The following is a 20,084-nucleotide window of genomic DNA, read 5'->3' on the forward strand; positions in this document are numbered from 1 at the left end:
ACCAAAATAATTGGAAACCACAATCTAATACGATGGGGTTTTTGAGCCGAGACGATTAATTCACTCCGCTAGAGAACCCGGTTTAAACATGGGTGGCTCTGACCTCAAGCCCAGAGTTTCAGTGCTGCTAGCCGAGCCCTCTGACCACTAAGCCACTTACTTGGTCACCTCCCACAACAACAACAACGCAGAGTCAGCCTTGGTGGCTGCTTTAAATCAAACACAGCGGTGCTCCGACACGACCGTGCATCATTTAGATTATTTTGCTGCTAAACATATTCCACGTGATGATAAGCCACTTCGTTGAGCTATCACTTGTGAAAAAGAAGGGGATAGGGCTTTATCTGGTAAGATTAAACATAGTTTCGTTTTATTTGTATATTTTTTAAAGTTATTTGCGTATCTTTCCTATACTTTGGACTCCTATCGAATTGTCACATTGCTTGTTGTTGTAGCGTTCTGACCCCATGTCCCTACTGGAAATCAGTGAAAAGGAGCTTTTATAGCTCATCGGATTCCTCTTGCAGTACAAAACAACAGACTCCGATGTCGATTCGGATACCAGTTGGCAAGGGTTCCCTCGCGGACCGGGGTGAAGGAGTCAAAGCGGTTGTCGGAGAGGAAGTCCTTGCCGTGCTTCCACGCAAACTCCCCGATGGAGCAAGCCCACGAGTTGGCCTGCCTGAACGTGGGGAATTGCACGGTCAGGGACCTGCGCGAGACCGAGGCACGCGCGACGGCATCGGTGTCATCGTCGTCGTCCCCATCACTTTCATCGTTACCATCGTCGACGTCGTCGCCGTCATCATTATCGTTATTGTCATAATTTTCACGGCTGACATCGTTATCATTGCCGTCGTCGTTTTCATCGTCAGCTTCATCACCATTGTCATCTTCATCATCGTCGTCGTCATCTTTGTCATCATCATCCTTTTCATAGCCGCCATCACCGTCGTCGTCGTCATCATCGTTATCATCGTCGTCGTCATCATCATCCTCGCCATCACCATCGTCGTCGTTCGCAGCTGTAACAATGTTCACAGCTGACATCGAGTCTCATTGCCGTCAGTGGCGTCGCCGCGGGTCTCCGCGTCCGCTGGACTCACCTGGAAAGGTTCTTCAGCACGAGGCCGTGGCGCACGTCCACGCGGGCGGCTGCGGCGGCCAACTTCACGCAGAAGCCGCGGTCGTACAGCAGCACGGACGCCACGCTGCCGTCCTCGGGCCGCTGGTACAGCACGAACGAGTCCTTCACTACCAGCCATCTTGTGCCGCAAAAAGCACACGAAGACAAGAAAAAGATCCCCTGAATAGCCTCCAACAAACGGTCAGGGGGAAAGTGATGTTGGCGATCCGCCACTTGTGGAAGGCCGGCACGGCACACAAGGGGGTGGGGTGATCAGCACTACGCCCGGCCACCTTCATTTCCCCGATGCGTTACACACGCCACGCCACGGTGGTAAATTAAGTCTGAGTCGACTTAGCGGAGGCCCAGACCCGGTTCAGGCATTCGTGCCGATATTAGCCAAATCAAGCCTCGGGCTGTCGGGCTCGTAGCGCAGCGTGTGCCAACCCCATAAAAAAATATAAACAAAAATCCCCTGTATAGCCTTAAACTATAGGGGCAAGTGTTGTTAGCGAGCACCTATGAAAGCTGGAACAGCACACGAGGGGGTGGTTGGCCAACACCACGCCCGGCCGCCTTTTTCTCCCCAGTGGCAATGTTTACACATCGCACCAGGTACTCATTTGAGGCCGAGTCGACCGAGGGGAGGCCCAGAACCGGTTCAGATAATCGTCACCGGTGTTGGCCGTGAGCGGGAAATGAACCCGGGTCACCCATCAGGTTGGTGGCGCAGCGCGCTAACCGCCACACCACCGCTAACCCCATCTCCCACGCGCCCACGCGCGCTCACCGCCTGGCCCAGCGGTAGCACGCCTTGTGGTAGCCGCAGCAGTGGAGGCCCGGGATGCGGTGGCCCCCGGAGCGCTTCACCACGGTCCCCTCCCTGCGGAGCACGCGGCCGCAAACGTCAGAAGCTCGTTCCGTTCCCACGTGTCAGTTGTTGTTGTTGTACTTTTTTTTTCCTGAAGCTACCGAAAATAACAACGCATCCTGACAAAAGGACCGCAGAGCTTGGGCAAACGTTAGCGACGGTTCTGGTCGCCTTTCCGCTTGTCTGTGGTTCATCGCAAATTCTACAGCAACATCGCGAGATGTCATTTGCATGAACGACGCTGCTTGCCATACATACACCGCAAAAAAATAAAATATGATCGGTTTATTTTTTTATCAATGAGAATGACAATTTAAAATAAAATTACTGAAGCGAAGAGGAAGCAAGGGCAGGGAATAGGGCAAGGGTGGGGAACCTTGTGCCTCGAGGGCAGAAGTGGAGCCTTATAATCGATTAGAGCGTAACCTCACACTGGTTGACGCTAAAGTTTGATCGCACAAGGATTGTGCATGTATGCGTTGACCGTGTAGGCTCAGAACTATTCACATGAACGTATTTGTACGTCACATTTCTACCAGCATTGATTGGTCTCTCTGGCAGTGCAAAATCCCCCTTAATATATCAAAGGTATTATTTTATTATTTCAATGGCATTTCACGTTTGATCAGTTATTTTGGGTTGCTTCGGTAACTTCGTGGAAAGTCCAAGGGAAACGTTGGAGAAGCAGAACTCACACTCCCTTGGAGCCCAGGTCGCGGATGAACGAGAGCTCGCTGACTTCCAGGAACTCCATCTGAGCGGCAGCGGTCACAGCACCAAACCAGAGGTCGCAAACGGGTTTTGATTCCTTACCCGTACCCGTACCCGGCCGCACCAGGGTCGCAAACGGGTACCCTACCCGATACCCGGCTGGGTACGGGTAGCCGGGTATCAGGTAGGGTACGTGTATTGGGTACCCGATTGCGACTTCTGCACAAAACACGTTTTGGAACGAGCTCACTCTTGTGGGTTTGGCTTTAAATCCCTTCCCTGCCCTGGGCTATTATAAAAGCCCGGAAGTTTGTTTGTCCGTCAACTAAATTACAAGAGCCTTTCAGAAGGCCTGCATCAGAAAGTTAAAGCAAGTGGAACCCCCCCCCCCCCAGATATGGGAGTAAAAAGTTGATCCAACAGGGTTCCAAAAATTGGCGACCCCCCTCCCAACCAAATAAAATCACTCTCTCCCCTTTAAAAATGAAACAGATTTTGTAGGCATACATGCCTACACACCCTACATACAATAGTTAGTAGAATCTGCACACATTGGGGAGGGAAGAAGAGGACATAAGTGGGGGCGACGGGCCAGGCGTAAAGTGCTGAAAAGCCAAATAGTTCACTGCTTTAGCCCACCGGTGTGTTGAAGCCACAACATTTACAATTTGAGTACGACGTTTCGCTGGTAATTGCAACCAGCATCATCGGGCAATTCGCCAGAATGGTGAGGTTCTCCTGTGTCTCCCATTCTTATATAGAGCAGCAGCAGGGTGACGTCATCATTAACTCATTAACTCATCAGGTGTCAAGATTCAAGGGGGGAGTGATTGTAATTATATACTAGATTAGTAATCAGGCTATTGTTACGATGCGAGTTGTAGATTAGTAATCATTTGGAATGTGTTTTATTGTGATTATGCTACATTAGTAATCAGTTAGTGGTTGTTTCCCTTATAAGTAATTGTAATGTATCTTATTTAATAATACGCTTCCAGGCCGCACTAAGCCTGTAGCTGTCTGAGCGATTAAAGTGATTTCTGTTTCTCTCAATTTCAATCGATTCTCTAATTAGTCTTTGCCAGTAGTAACTAGTTTTACACAACACTTCCACGTTGTCAAAATCAATTGAGTGTCCCTGTTGGCATGCATGTTCTGCTACTGCCGACAGTTGTGTTTGTGATAGTTTAATATTTCTCTGGTGTTCTTTTAGTCTTACACTAACGTTACGCCCTGTCTGTCCAATATAGCATCTGCTACATACACAATTAATCCGATATACACCTTCTGTTGATAATTTAGGTAATTCGTCTTTAGTGCACGTTACTAGTTGTTGAATTTTGTGTACTGTTCCAAATCTTACTGTAATGTTTTGCTTTTGCAAAACACGGGCTAATTTATCAGTTACTCCTGAGATAAATGGTATTTTTATTGTTTTAATAATCTTATCGCTTTCAGCAGTGTTGCTTTGCGATCGTGATTTGGCTTTTAGTGCTCTGTTAATTTGAGCATTATTGTAGCCATTCTGTCTTAGTGCTTCTTTAACATGTTTAATCTCTCTCACTAGACTTTCACCATCTGACACTGTTTTAGCCCGATGTATGAGCGTCTTGATAAGAGAGGATTTCTGAGCTGGGTGATGATGCGAATCTGCATTCAGATAGGCATCAGTGTGCGTTGGCTTTCTGTAAACGCTGTGTGTTATTTTACCGTTTGGGCCATGCCCAAGTAAAATATCCACAGACAGGGCGTAACGTTAGTGTAAGACTAAAAGAACACCAGAGAAATATTAAACTATCACAAACACAACTGTCGGCAGTAGCAGAACATGCATGCCAACAGGGACACTCAATTGATTTTGACAACGTGGAAGTGTTGTGTAAAACTAGTTACTACTGGCAAAGACTAATTAGAGAATCGATTGAAATTGAGAGAAACATAAATAACTTTAATCGCTCAGACAGCTACAGGCTTAGTGCGGCCTGGAAGCGTATTATTAAATAAGATACATTACAATTACTTATAAGGGAAACAACCACTAACTGATTACTAATGTAGCATAATCACAATAAAACACATTCCAAATGATTACTAATCTACAACTCGCATCGTAACAATAGCCTGATTACTAATCTAGTATATAATTACAATCACTCCCCCCTTGAATCTTGGCACCTGATGAGTTAATGAGTTAATGATGACGTCACCCTGCTGCTGCTCTATATAAGAACGGGAGACACAGGAGAACCTCACCATTCTGGCGAATTGCCCGATGATGCTGATTGCAATTACCAGCGAAACGTCGTACTTAAATTGTAAATGTTGTGGCTTCAACACACCGGTGGGCTAAAGCAGTGAACTATTTGTCTTTGTCAACGTGACACTTTTTTATTGATTGGCCGTGTCGGGTGGAGGGTTACGACACATTTATAAATAACGCGATCTAAACCCAAAAACGTTGATTATGAATAACATTGGTCGCGAAAGCCTACGTGTTAAACTGCTGAAAAGCCCTTCGCAGGAGTCAGAATTTCTAATTAGATTTTTTTTTATTCCCTCCTTTATTTAAGATATCCCTTTTTTACACCTGTGAAAATGCACTGCATCGCTGCCCATGTGGTTAAAGGACTTGGTGCTTCAGCTTTGATGTGCAGTACCTGCCGATGTTGTTTGAATGGTGCACAACTTGAAGGTTGTTTTCCTGTGTCTGCAATGATTGATGCGCTGTTGTAACGTTTTTTTTTGTTTCACCAAGGCAAACAAACCAGGGACATAGCTATCATGTTTTATTGCCAGAAAGGGTAAAACCCATTCTTATTTTTCATACTTTGAAGTTTGATGCTGGCAAAAAGGTCCCATGATATAGCTGCTCATCCCGAGTTATAAATGCTCTGATACGTGTGGCATTGTCTTTGTGCTGTTCACCTTTTGGCGTTCTCTGCTCTGACACTGGTGAGACTAGGCCATAAAGAAGGTTGTCTCTGATGTAGGCCAATCAGTTTAAAAGATAATGGCCATATATAATTATCAGAGCATGTTTGTTTGCATGTTCACCGCAAGTACGTGTGGTTAATACAGACACGATTCCTTGCAAAAGGTTTCTATTAGGTGTTTGAACATCTTAACACCCTGTTTTATTGCCAGAAATTTTAAAACCTATTCTTATTTTTCAAACCAGCGACACTTTAGTTGAACCAGTCCTGGGACTACCCGAGGTCGACTCAGTCTTAAATGAGCAGAGGTGTGGACTCGAGTCATGTGACTTGGACTCGAGCCAGACTCGAGTCATGAATTTGATGACTTCAGACTCGACTTGGACTTGCATAACAATGACTTTGTCCCACCTCTGAGGTGTGGACTCGAGTCATGTGACTTGGACTCGAGTCAGACTCGAGTCATGAATTTGATGACTTCAGACTCGACTTGGACTTGCATAACAATGACTTTGTCCCACCTCTGTAAATGAGTACGTGATGCGATGTGTAAACGTCGCCACTTGGGAAACAAAGGCGGCCGAGCGCGGTGCTGGCCATCCACCCGCTCGCGTTACAGGAAGGCCTTCATAGGTACTCGCTAATGGAACTCACCCTAACAGTCTGCTCAGGTTATACGGGGAAACTTTGTCTTTGGGTACTCACAGTAGCTGGATGATTCATGTAGATCGGCTGCTTGAGTAGGCTGGTGAGGAATTCCTGTAAGAAGTCCTGCGAATTGACGGACATAAAACGTAAAGATTGCCATCCGCCACACGCGAAGGTGAGACTGGTGAAGACCCAAGTGTGGAGTTGTGTGTGGCGGAAACCTAGCCTCTGAGCAAGGAAGGCGAGGAGATTGGAACGTCTTGAGCGACGGTGTCAAATGGAAAATAATAAAACTCGTGGTGTCATGTGAATGGAGAGACAGAGAAATTATGTTCTTGAGCAGGTTCAGGAGAAATCGAATTTGTGTGATCTCGGCAAAGTAATTTACACGGACGATGCCGTTTAGCCACTTGCCCGGATATTTTACACGGGAGATGCATGGTGATGAGCGAGTACAGCAGCAATGTACAGGGAGATTGATATCTGTAACCCTGTGATCCTTGACCTCACCTTGCCGGTGGAGATGCGCTCTTCCGTTACCATGAAGCCAGGTCGCCGTGGCAACGCGGGGACCTGCTTCTGCTGCCCTTTGACGGACTTCCTGAGCTCTACGTGACTGCAAAGACAAAGACCCCCCGTGTAGCCTTAACAGACTGTTGGGGCAAGTGCTGTTAGCGAAGAGCACCTATGAAGGCCGACATGGCACACAAGCAGGTGGGTGGCCAGTACCACGCCCAGCCGCCTTTGTCTCCCTAGTGGCGATGTTTACACACCAAACCAAGTTCTAATTGTAGGCTAAATCGACCTAGGCGAGGCTCAGGACCGGTTGAGATAATCGTCACTGGTGTTGGCCGTGAGCTGGGATCAAACTCGGTTTCGTAGCGCAGCACGCTAACCGCTACAAAGCTGTGTTCACGAGATTTTTGATCTGAAAATTCCAAAAAGTCAGACCGATATCGCGGACAACCCGAACGTTCCGCTGATGTTACGGGTTGATTGGGAATCACGATTTCCCAACAATACGTTGTGTCCCGTGGCCAATATAGCACGCACTGTAACGCATATGAAACTCGGAAATTGTCCTGAAACATGTGAAATGTTTCAATCCGAAACTCATCCTCTTCTCTAGAGATTGTGAGAGCGAGTTTTGTTTGCAAGCAGGACTCGCCCGAGCAATCTGTTAGCAAGCACCCATTCAGGCCGGAATGGCACATGAGGTTGTGGTGCGGCGAGCACCACACCTGACTTCTATTGTCTCCCGAGTGATGGTGTCCGCACACTGCACCAGCTACTTGTTTGAGGCCGAAGTCAACCTAGGGGAGGCCCAGGACTGCACCAGATACAACTTTCCGGGTTCGTAGCGCAGTGTGCCAACCGATGCGCCACCGCTCCCCACTCCATCGCATGTGTAAAGTAGTAACTCGGCAGGAGACGACTTCACGGGTAGCACACTCTTTATTTTCACCAACTTGTAGTTACACGGATGACTAACACCCACTTCGTTACACGGGTGACTAACACCCACTTCGTTACTCGGGTGACTCACACCCACTCAGCTACACGGGTGACTAACACCCACTTCGTTGCACGGGTGACTGACACCCACTTAGCTACTCGGGTGACCCACACCCACTCAGCTACACGGGTGACTAACACCCACTTCGTTGCACGGGTGACTGACACCCACTTAGCTACTCGGGTGACTCACACCCACTCAGCTACACGGGTGACAGACACCCACTCAGCTATACTGACACGGGCTCTTACGCCCCGTAGCCTTCCGGGACACACCCAGCCGGGGGTGCCCGTCTCGGCTCTGGGTACCACCGTCCCGACCCACACGGGCGTCGGACTACCGGTCCCCCAGTCTCGGCTCCGAGCCACACAGGGCCCCGGTCCTCACAAGGACGGCGGGACTAGGGGTCTCGGGCCACTACCTCCTCCACCCCGTCTTCGGTCTTCAACTGGTTAACACTGACCACGAGTGCTCTCGCGCGTCTCCCTTTATACCCCTCCTGCGGACGTCGCTGAGAGCACCCACTTATCTGACCAATCACTGCGCACTCGCTACGATCCTCTTTTCCCAGCTTGTGTCAGCGCGCCTTACCACCCGCGCGCGCGTCCATACCACGCCCACATCGCGTGCCCAACCCCGCGCCCCGTGATCCATCACTGTCGGCGCACGTCAATACCACCACTACATCACCCCCTACCACATAGCTCGCAGCCGACCCGGCTGCTAATAAAATATACAACACCCCTTCACCCCTATGTGTGCCCCGTAACATAACAACAAAACCCTAACAACACAACATGAACACCGCAATCCGCAAAACCCAGCAACCGCCACGCCCACAACAAGAACAATATGCGCAATCCGGCGAGTGGCAACGATAATGTGTATGCGGAAAGAGTAACAATAAAAAAAAACAAAAAAAAATATTTTTCATTTTCTCTTCTTTTCTCTCCGACTCGTGCAGCGTCCCAATGTGTCCGAGCGTCCCTTGAACGGGACATTACCCCGGCAGAGGGGGACCCCGGCAGCGAGGTCGGGCTTTAAACAAAAAAAGGAAAATTATCTTTTCTTTTTCTTTTTCATGAAAAGTGTTGCGTCCTAGCCCGAGTCCGCCTTGCCGGTTCGTCAAACGGCACCAGACGCAGTTGGCCATCCGGTGGCGCCGGCAGTTCAGGAAGGCATGGGCCAGGCATCGGGGCTCCGCGCGAGCCGCGGGGTTCCGGTTCCCGACGGTCAACAGCCGTCAGGTCCGAGACACCTGGGGGTGGGTCAGGTGGAGACACGTGAGGATCAGCCTGCGACACATCCCTCCCCGAGTCGACGGTCACATCACACGCTCGGTCGTCACGGCACAACCCGGGGTCACGCGGCGCCGCGTAGGGTTTCAGTCGGGAGGGGTGCACGTACCAACGGCGTTTTCCCCATTTAATCTGTATACTCTGGGGTCGTGCAACCCGCACAATTTCCACCGGTCCCCTCCATGGTCTCAACAGTTTGGGGGACGTAGCCAACGGTGCGTGTGGACAATGCAGCCAGGCCTTATCGCCCGGTTCCCAATTGTGCGTATGCACCTTCCGTCCATGCAATCGCTCGTTCGCGATCTGCCGAGACCGCGAATTAAATCTCGCAGCCTCTCGCGCTTCAGCCAATTTGGCGATGTTAAACTTGATATGGTCTGCCAATTTAGATTTTGCACGTGGCTGGGAAATCCCCAGTTGGACGTCCATGGCCGGATCGGCCTCCCGCCCATACATCAGAAAAAATGGAGAAAACCCCGTCGCCGCATGAGGTGCCATCCGATAGGCCGCTAGTACCCCCGGTACCTGTAAGTCCCAATCCACCTGGTCATCGCATACCTGTTGGCACAGCATAGACGTAATCGTCCTGTTCAGACGTTCAACCATACCGTCAGTCTGCGGGTGGTACGGGGAGGTACGTACTTTCTTTGTACCCAACAGGTCGCACACCTCGCGCAACAAAACACTCGAAAAATGTTTCCCTTGATCCGTCAGCAAGCGTTCGGGGGCGCCTTTGTCCAAAACATAACCTTGGACAAAGGCGTCCGCCACTGCCGCAGCCGACTGGTTGGCGAGTGGCCATGCCATGGGCCAGCGAGTGAAGTACTCTACGCCAACCAGCAGGAACTTATTTCCCCGAGGCGTAGCGGGAAAGGGCCCCAAGATGTCCAGCGCGACCAATTCGTTCGTGCGCGAAACCTGAATGGATTGCAGCGGTGGATTAGCCGCTATTGGTGGTGGTTTTCTTTGGGCGCACCCTACACATCCCTTAAGAATGTTCGCCACGTCGTTGCCCATCCCCGGCCAATAGTAGTCTCGCTGAATGAGGGCGAGCGTTTTGTGAAACCCCAGGTGCATGAGTCGTTCATGGGCAGCCAGGACGACCCTACCCCGCATAGCAAACGGCACCACGAGCACGTGACGCCGGGACATGTTGTCCCACCTCATCAAAAGGCCCTGTCTGCACACCCAGGAACCGACCCGCGTTTCCCCTCCCTCGGGATCGTCAACCTTCCGACGTAGCGTGAGTAGGGAGCTGTCGGACATTTGCAGACGGCCCCACTCGATGAGAGGCAACGCTAACAGCGAGTCCCTCCCCGTGGGAGCGTCGGCCCCCGTAGTATCCGTGGCGGCGAGCACAACTTCCGCGGGGACAGCGACAGAGGGTTTACACCGCGCCGATCCTAACAGACATGCGCATTCCGTACGCGGCGGCAACCGCGACAATGCATCCGCATTCGAGTGGCGCAACCCCTTGCGGTAAATCGTCGTGAATTGGTAGTCCTGAAGGACCTCCAACCATCGGGACAATTGGCCGGATGGCTGCGCCACCCGCATAGCGTATTGGAGAGCCGCATGGTCCGTGCGAACCGTAAAATGACGGCCATAAAGATACGGCCTGAATTGCTGTATAAAAAACACAATCGCCAGCAATTCACGATGTGTCACGCAGTAGCGTTGTTCCGCGGGGGACAGAACCCTGCTACCGTAGGCGACCACCCGTTCGACCCCCCCGACCACCTGTGAGAGCACTCCCCCGATACCCGTGTTACTGGCATCCGTGTCGAGCACAAACGGTTGCGTGAAATCGGGGTAACACAAGGGGGGAGCCTGCACCAAGGCGTCACGAAGGGAGCAGAACGCGGCCTCCTCTTCCGACCCCCAGTGAAACCGCACCCCTTTAGCCGTCAAAGCGTGCAGGGGCCTGGCTATGGTGGCAAACTGCTTGACAAAACGACGGTAATAGGAGGCGAATCCTATGAAACTGCGGACTTCAGTGACAGAGGTCGGCGTTGGCCATGAGCTGACGCATTTCGTCTTAGCAGGGTCTGTCGAGATCCCTGAACGGCTAACGATATGGCCCAAATACCTGACCGATTCCCGAAGCAGAAAACATTTAGCCGGTTTAAATTTAAGCTTAGCGGAACGCATCCTGAGAAACACCGCTCTCAGTCGCTGGAGGTGCTCCTCAAAAGTCCGGCTGAAAACGATGATATCATCGAGGTAAATCAAACAGGTGTCCCATTGGAGGCCTGACAAAACCAATTCCATGAGCCTCTGGAACGTGGCAGGAGCGGAATGTAAACCCATGGGTAATCGGTTGAATTCAAATAGGCCTCCCGGTGTCCGGAAAGCGGTTTTTGGTTTAGATTCGTCATCGAGGGGTAATTGCCAAAATCCCGAAAGCAAATCGAGCGTCGAAAAAAACTGTGCTCCCGCCAAGGCATCCAGAGACTCATCCATCCTGGGGAGCGGATACGCATCGGCCATTGAGATTTTGTTTAGGCGGCGGAAATCGACACAGAACCGCAAGGACCCATCCTGTTTTTTAACCAAGACGATAGGAGCACCCCACGGACTGGAAGAGGGCGCAATGATGTCGGCCGCCAACATGTCATTAACTGCCGACTGCACATGCTCCTTCTCGGCTGGACTGAGCCGGAAGGGATTCTGTCGAATAGGGGCCGCGTCCCCAGTAGCTATGTGGTGGCGCAACAGGTCTGTGCAGCCAATATCATACTTGTGCCTGCTAAACACGTCAGCGAACTCGAGCAGCAAGCCCCTCAATGCACCCGACTGCACACTGGACAAGTTACTGGACCCGGCACACAACGAGTCCAACCACTCCGTCCCCTCCTCACTTTGAGAATGCGTATCGGCACTCGAATCGGCGTGAGCAACGAGCTGTTCCTCGACGGGTAGCGGCGCGGCGTGAGCCAGCACCGTTCCCTGCGTAATCACGGCCGGCCGCGACCCCATATTCAGGACCATAACGAACGGCTCACTGTCCCCCCTCACCATGGTCTGGGCCACCGCTAAGTCGAGGCCCCCTTTTGCTCTGTTAGACGGCCCCAACAGAACTCCCTGTGCCCCCGCATCTGCCCCGAGGGGTTTCCTCAACCGAAGGGGTACCAACATTTGCGAACCCGGGGGCACCCGTACAGTCTGGGTTGCCAGCGCCTGCACCGTCGCACAAACCGTGCGTATCTTAGTAGGACTCTTCAAAAACTCAACCCGCCGTCCCGACGGAAGCTCAATGCAGGCCTGGTCTATGAGAATTTTGATGGGCATTTTAGACAGAAAGTCCGTGCCTAGTAAACAAGGAACGGCCAACGAAGATGATACAAAAATAGGACCCGCCAATTTTATATCGCCAATACAAATAGTCGCCCGAATCCGGCCGATGATTCCCAAAGATCCCCCGTTTGCCGCGTAAAACGGTACGTCCACCGGCAGAAGGGGTCGACATTGGACGGGAAGAATGTTATAAATAAGGTCCGAAATGATAGTGGCCGACGCACCCGTGTCCACAAGCACCCGGACCTCAACCCCGTCAATGTACCCCGTTACCACGGACGACCCGGCCGACGCAGCCACTATCCTGTGGGCCAATTCGGACCATTCGACTGCTTTCGGGCCGTGTACGGACCCCTCTCGCCGAACCGAACCCCCGGTGCCCATACGCGGTCCCCCCACCGCTAAGCGGCGACCCGAACGTGCCGTGCATGTGGACCGAACGTGTGAGGTGCCGCGACTTGCCGGGTTCAGCTGGGATGTCTTTAGGCCCTGGTCGTCGTCCGGACGTGGTCCCGCGGTACGCTGACGTGGGGCCCGGCACCCGGACGCGACGTGGCCCCGAAGGCCGCAGTTGTAGCAGACGACGAGGGACGTCGTAGGTTTCGGTTGCTCCAGCTTGCGGTGTGAACGTGTGGGCGAACGACCTCCCGTTCTCCACTCCCCCGGTCTTGAAACGGCGAAGGCCTCCTCCCGCTGCACAGCAGGCTGAGGGCCGATGATCGTGGCGGCCGGTGCCCCGTTCCCCACCGATGCGCAGACGACCGTCGGCTTTCGCTTTAGGACTTCGTAAGCGTGAATACTTGTGGCAATCCCCAGAGAGCAAATGTCCATCTCGTCCGCCGTATTAATGGGAACTCCCAATCCGTGAGCCAACGCCAGCAGCTGCTCCGTCACCATGGCATCCTTCCCCTCCTTGTCCATGCGGGGAAAAGCTGAGTCTGCCAGGGCGAGCAGCGCCGTGCGATAGGCGAGCGTTGTTTCTCCAACCACCTTCCGCCGATCGTAGAACTGGTGGCGACAGGTCGAGGGTGGTCCGAACACCTTGGCCATCAGGTGTAGCGCGGCCTGGAGCGTTGAGCGGGACGACCTCGGGGCCGATGTGAAGGCTGCAAGCGCGTCGTCGTCGAGCATCGCTGGCAGCGCGCGCAGGGCAGTGGTGTCGGACCACCCCGACATTTCTTGATGCGCGACGAACCGTCGCTGGAAGGCTCCCCAGTCGCCCCTGTCCGCCTTGAACACTGACAGCGCGGGCAATCGTTGCTGTAGAACTCGATCGTCGTCGTTGGAACTATTTTCCCGTGCGCCGCTGTGGTTGTAGAAGATGTCGGCTCCGTCTGCAGGCGCATAATGGAGATCTCCGGCGCGCGCCGATGACGCGGGCTGCGCTGTGTGGAGATCTCTGGCCACGTGGTGTCCGCGCTTCCCGCCAAGCGGTGGCGGGCCCTCAAAAATGGCGCCAACTCCAAAACTTTTGGCGCGAAACGCCGTCTGGCGGGATCCCTCCAGCCGCGCTGCCTCCTCCAACCCCGCAGCCGTACCACCGCCCGCTGGAACGGAGATCTCCGCCAAGATCGCAGCGGCGGCGAGCAGCAACTCCGCCAGGCGGGAGTGTGCGTCCTGCAGGCTGGTGTCGGAGGCAAGCGGAGCATCGGCCATTTCTGCGAAGTGCTGCATCGGCGGCAACTCCTCGTCCTCTCCTCCCGAGGGTGGTGTCTCCGGTACGCCGTCGTCTCCCCGGTCTTGCACGTGGGAACGAGAAGTCTTCCTTGTGTCCATTCTCCTTGAAGACAGGTTTACTTCTGACGCCAGTTGTAAAGTAGTAACTCGGCAGGAGACGACTTCACGGGTAGCACACTCTTTATTTTCACCAACTTGTAGTTACACGGATGACTAACACCCACTTCGTTACACGGGTGACTAACACCCACTTCGTTACTCGGGTGACTCACACCCACTCAGCTACACGGGTGACTAACACCCACTTCGTTGCACGGGTGACTGACACCCACTTAGCTACTCGGGTGACCCACACCCACTCAGCTACACGGGTGACTAACACCCACTTCGTTGCACGGGTGACTGACACCCACTTAGCTACTCGGGTGACTCACACCCACTCAGCTACACGGGTGACAGACACCCACTCAGCTATACTGACACGGGCTCTTACGCCCCGTAGCCTTCCGGGACACACCCAGCCGGGGGTGCCCGTCTCGGCTCTGGGTACCACCGTCCTGACCCACACGGGCGTCGGACTACGGGTCCCCCAGTCTCGGCTCCAAGCCACACAGGGCCCCGGTCCTCACAAGGACGGCGGGACTAGGGGTCTCGGGCCACTACCTCCTCCACCCCGTCTTCGGTCTTCAACTGGTTAACACTGACCACGAGTGCTCTCGCGCGTCTCCCTTTATACCCCTCCTGCGGACGTCGCTGAGAGCACCCACTTATCTGACCAATCACTGCGCACTCGCTACGATCCTCTTTTCCCAGCTTGTGTCAGCGCGCCTTACCACCCGCGCGCGCGTCCATACCACGCCCACATCGCGTGCCCAACCCCGCGCCCCGTGATCCATCACTGTCGGCGCACGTCAATACCACCACTACACATGCACAACCACCCACACGAGACAAAGCACGCGGTTTATTGTTGAAGACGGTTGGGGCAGTCCCATGAGACGAACTGGGGCAGTCTGCATTGTGTCTCGTGGTGTGTTGCGGTCACACCCAGAACTAAGCAGGCTGCCATCTTGCTCAGCGTCTGAGATCAGACAACATCAGTCGCATTCAGAGCGATGATTTAGTCCAAGGCCAAATGAACTGACAGAAGTGCAGTGACCGAAAAATTACCCCAAGCCATTTGCAGCCTAAACGGCTATTTAAAAATAAACAACGGTCTCCGATTGGAGGAAATAGGCCTCAACGGTGAATGGTCGGGAGGGCAAACTTTAAAGGGACTGGAGAAAAAGGGGGTTGAACGGGAAACAGAAATAAGTCGTTCAAGGGAAAGGACGGGGATTGGCTCGAGGTAAAAACAAGGACAAGAAGGTTTGAGAAAGGGGGGTGAGCGATGTACAAGGGGAGAGCATGAGGAATGGAGAGGTTCGGAGGAAGATACAATCTGGAAGACAGTCACGAAGCCTGGGGTACCTTATTGTGTGATCATAGTCGGGTTCTTTATGGTGTACTCATCAAAGTGGCTCTACTTATAGTCTTGTCATCGGAGTCATTACAGAAGTGAAGTACCGGTGAGGACGCTTGACGCCGAGGTTGAGGCACACGTATGTTTATTCACAATATGACAGTGGGCATATACACACTCGAGGGGGTATCGGCCCCCTCACCCGTATAACTCGGGATACACCCCTAGCTAACTCTGTCCTAGCCCCGAATCCTCCACTAATGGGCTAGGGGAGGCTAACTGGCCCGACACTGGTAAGTCGGGCCCGGTACCCGGAGTTCCAGACCAGCTCTTACAAGAGCACCGGCTCTGGCTTTCGGGACCACGCCGCTGGCTCAATCCTGTCCGGCCCTGAAAAGGACATCGAACCAGGGGAGTCCAGGGCTCTATCTAAGACGTCTTCAATCTTCTTCCCTTAGCTTAACATAACTGCCGAGCCCTTTGAAACATCCCCTTTTATACCCAACCCCTCCCTGAGGGGTGGGGCCCCGGGGGATCATAACGTTCGAACCAGCCACCCCCAGGGTGTCTGGCTCGGACGTCGTAGAGGGCACTTGCTCGTGCACTTACGTAGCCCCGCCCACTGTGTTTGTTTTCCATAGGCTGCCATGCATAACGGGCCCTCTCTTTAACACCCCTACATCACCCCCCCCCCCCCCCCGCATAGCTTGCAGCCGTCCCGGCTGCCAACATACAAAAATGACAATAAAAGTGCATTTACACCTTGACCGCGCGTGTGCCTCACTATTTTTCAACAATAACAAGAACAGCAACAAGAACACAACAAAATGCAACAGCAAGAAGAGAAAACAACCCGACGCACCCCCCCTTGAATAAATACGAATTCCGTAAAAAAAACAACCTATATACAATTTGCAGAGAACCCACCATACACACAACACCAGGTGAACCCAACGTATGTACATTTCAATGGGCAGGGAACACACCACCCACACAACACACAATGAACACAACGTATGTACATTTCAATGGGCAGGGAACACACCACCCACACAACACACGATGAACACAACCTATGTACACATCTTCCGGCCTCATAACAGTCCGCGCATTTTTGCGCGCGTCCTTGCAGCGGGCCCCTCACACGGGGTAACCCCGGGTGGCGGACCGTCAGGTGCAATTGTCCGTCCCGGAGTGAGACCTCATCCGATGCCGCGCGACCGTCGGTATCCCCAGGAGGGGTGGTCGGGCGTGAGCCCGTCAGTCCTGATGCACCTGGAGGTGGCACAGCCGGCAGGGCATTAGGTGAGAACGACGGAGACGGACCCAGTGAGTCGGTCGACCCCCCACACGTTTGGCCACGCATGTGTGAAGTGGGTTTGTGTACCGCAACGAAGGGTTTTAACCTAGAGGGGTGCACGAACCATCGCCGCTTCCCCCATTTAATGCGCACGCACTGTGGTCGCAAAACTTCGACCACCTCCACAGGGCCCCGCCACGGCCGCGCCAGCTTAGGGGAGGTAGCCAGGGGCACTTGGGGACAGTGCAACCATGCCTTGTCCCCCGGCTTCCACTGTATTACGTGCGCCCGACCCAGCCTGAGGCGCTCATTCGCCTTTTGACGGAGGTCCGAGTTTAGCATAGCAGCATCCCGCGCCTCTGTTAATTTGGCCAGATTAAATTTGACGTGGTCAGCCAATTTAGTTTTCCCTTGCGGGTCGGGGATCTGCAGCTGGGCGCGAACAGGCGGGTCGGGTTCGCGACCGTACATGAGGTAAAAGGGGGAAAATCCCGTAGCTGCATGGGGTGCCATCCGGTATGCCGCCAAGACCCCTTGAATATGCAGGTCCCAGTCAGTCTGCGAGTCCGAGACCTGCTGTGACATCATTGACGTAATGGTGCGATGCAGGCGCTCGACTATTCCGTCAGTTTGCGGGTGATACGGGGAGGTACGAATTTTCTTCGTGCCTAAGAGGTCACAGACTTGTTTGAGTAATTTACCGGAAAAATTTCTGCCCTGGTCGGTCAGCAGCCGCTCCGGAGCACCTTTGTCCAGGACGTATCCCTGAACAAAGGCCTCCACGATGGCTGCTGCCGACTGGTTGGCAAGGGGCCAGGCCATAGGCCAGCGCGTAAAATACTCGACACCTGTCAACAAATACCTATTGCCCCTGGGGGTGGCGGGAAATGGGCCCAAAATGTCCAGCGCGACAAGCTCATTTATTCTGGATACTTTGATCGATTGCAAGGGCGGGTTAGACTCCCGCGCCGGCGGTTTCCGTTGCGCACACCGAGGGCATGATCCCAATAGATCCCCAACATCCCTCGTCATACCAGGCCAAAAAAAATCAAGTTGTAGCAGTGCAAGAGTCTTTTGGGTCCCCAGGTGTAATAGGCGCTCATGCGCGGCCCACACCACCTTGCCTCGCAACTCAGAAGGGACCACCAGCCGATGTCGCTGGGATTTGCCGTCCCAATGCATCAGCAGACCTTGCACCATTTCCCATGCATCCGAATCCCCCTTCACCCGCCCAGCACCCCCGACGCGACGACGCCACCCGAGGAGGGAGGTATCCTCCATTTGGAGGCGCCCCCATTCAGTGACGGGCAACCCCAACAGGGAATCTCTTCCCTGTTGTTCGATCGAATTAGTAACCAATGGTTCGTCGTCGTCGGTGGCTGCCAAGATCGGAACCGATGCGTCCCCTGAAGGCCTGCAACGTCCCGACCCCAGGAGGCATGCACATTCGGAGGTGGTTGGCATGCGCGACAGAGCGTCCGCATTCATATGGCGAACGCCCTTACGGTAGGTGGTTTCAAAATCAAAGTCCTGGAGAACCTCCAACCATCGAGACAACTGTCCCGATGGTTGTTGAACTCGCAGGGCATACTGTAGTGCCGCATGATCTGTGCGGACGGTGAAATGCCGACCGTACAGATATGGGCGATACTGTTGGATGAAATAGACAATTGCCAACAGTTCCCTACGGGTGACACAATATCTTTGCTCCGCAGGAGACAACACCCGACTACCGTACGCGACCACCCGTTCCACGCCATCAACCACCTGGGAAAGCACACCCCCAATACCCGTGTTGCTCGCATCGGTGTCGAGCAAAAAGGGCTTAGAAAAATCTGGGTAAATCAAGGGAGGGGCTTTTACCAGGGCGTCCCGAAGGGAGCAGAAAGCAGCCTCCTCCTCTTGACCCCAGTGGAACCGAACCCCTTTAGATGTTAAAGCGTGCAGGGGTTTTGCAATTGTCGCAAAATCAGCGACGAACCGTCGGTAATACGACGCGAACCCAATGAAACTCCTGACCTCTCCCACCGAGGTGGGAGTCGGCCAGGAGCTGACACACTGCGTTTTGGCGGGATCGGTAGCAATACCTGAGCGTCCCACGATGTGCCCCAAATAACGCACCGAATCGCGCAACAAATGGCATTTTTGGGGCTTGAATTTCAAATTAGCAGCCCGCATCTTTAGGAAAACCGCCCGCAACCTCTGGAGATGTTCGTCAAAAGTTTTACTAAAGACGATAACGTCATCCAAATAAATGAGGCACGACTCCCATTGCAATCCAGCCAAAACCAATTCCATCAAACGCTGGAAAGTTGCCGGCGCTGAGTGTAAGCCCATCGGCAACCGGTTGAATTGGAACAGGCCGTGCGGTGTACGGAAAGCAGTTTTAGGCTTTGAATCATCGTCCAGAGGAAGCTGCCAGAATCCCGAAAGTAAATCCAGTGTGGAAAAGAATCGCGCTCCCGCCAAGGCGTCCAGCGATTCATCCATCCGAGGGAGCGGGTATGCGTCGGCAACCGAAATTTTGTTAAGACGCCGGAAATCAACGCAAAACCGCAACGAACCGTCCTGCCTTTTAACCAGGACGATCGGCGCTCCCCAAGGGCTGGTGGAAGGAGAAATGATGTCGGCGGCCAACATGTCATCAACAGCCGATTTGACATGGTCCTTTTCGGCGGGACTCAACCGAAACGGATTTTGGCGAATTGGCGCGCTGTCACCCGTGTCAATATGGTGACGCAGCAGGTGAGTACAACCCAAATCGTATTTATTCCGACTAAAAACGTCGGAAAATTCCCGCAGTAGTGTTTTAAGTTGTTGACGCTCTGAATCTGACAGGTCCGTCGATCCCGCACAAAGCGCCTCGAGCCACCCTTCATCGCTGTCCGAATGCGGTCGCGGCGCAGGGACAACGCTGACGTGATTTGCGACGGGTTCCTCACATGGCACCGGCGTTGCGTGAGCAAGCACGGTCCCCTGTGGGACCACCACCGTCTGCGAGCCCACATTGAGGACCGCGATGAAGGGTTCACCGTCCCCTCTTACTATGGTCTGGGCCGGAAGTAAATGAGGTCCACTAACCCCGGCCCTAGACGGCCCCAGCAGAACCCCTTGGGCCCCAACACCCTTAGCGAAGGGCCGCCGAAGTTTCAAGGGAATCAACATTTGCGCCCCCGGAGGGACGCGCACCGTTCTCTCTACGAATGCCGGCACCGTCGCGAACGCCGTCCGAGTCGTAACAGGCG

The 20,084-nt window shown here is 53.4% G+C and overlaps 1 protein-coding gene across 1 annotated transcript in view; it reads right to left on the reverse strand.

Annotated features, from left to right (window-relative positions):
- Positions 1-20,084, reverse strand: part of LOC133353958 (phospholipase D1-like) — a 60,107-nt gene that overhangs the window by 29,355 nt on the left and 10,668 nt on the right. The window contains exons 6-11 of the mRNA XM_061570492.1: positions 6,800-6,905; positions 6,347-6,412; positions 2,693-2,751; positions 1,917-2,009; positions 1,107-1,265; positions 563-712 (exon numbers count right to left, since the gene is read on the reverse strand). Coding sequence (XP_061426476.1) covers positions 563-712; positions 1,107-1,265; positions 1,917-2,009; positions 2,693-2,751; positions 6,347-6,412; positions 6,800-6,905 — 633 coding nt within the window. The remainder of the gene's footprint in view (positions 1-562; positions 713-1,106; positions 1,266-1,916; positions 2,010-2,692; positions 2,752-6,346; positions 6,413-6,799; positions 6,906-20,084) is intronic.

This window comes from Lethenteron reissneri, chromosome 45, assembly GCF_015708825.2.
Source record: "Lethenteron reissneri isolate LAM-NWPU_2019-01 chromosome 45, ASM1570882v1, whole genome shotgun sequence".
Taxonomy (NCBI): domain Eukaryota; kingdom Metazoa; phylum Chordata; class Hyperoartia; order Petromyzontiformes; family Petromyzontidae; genus Lethenteron; species Lethenteron reissneri.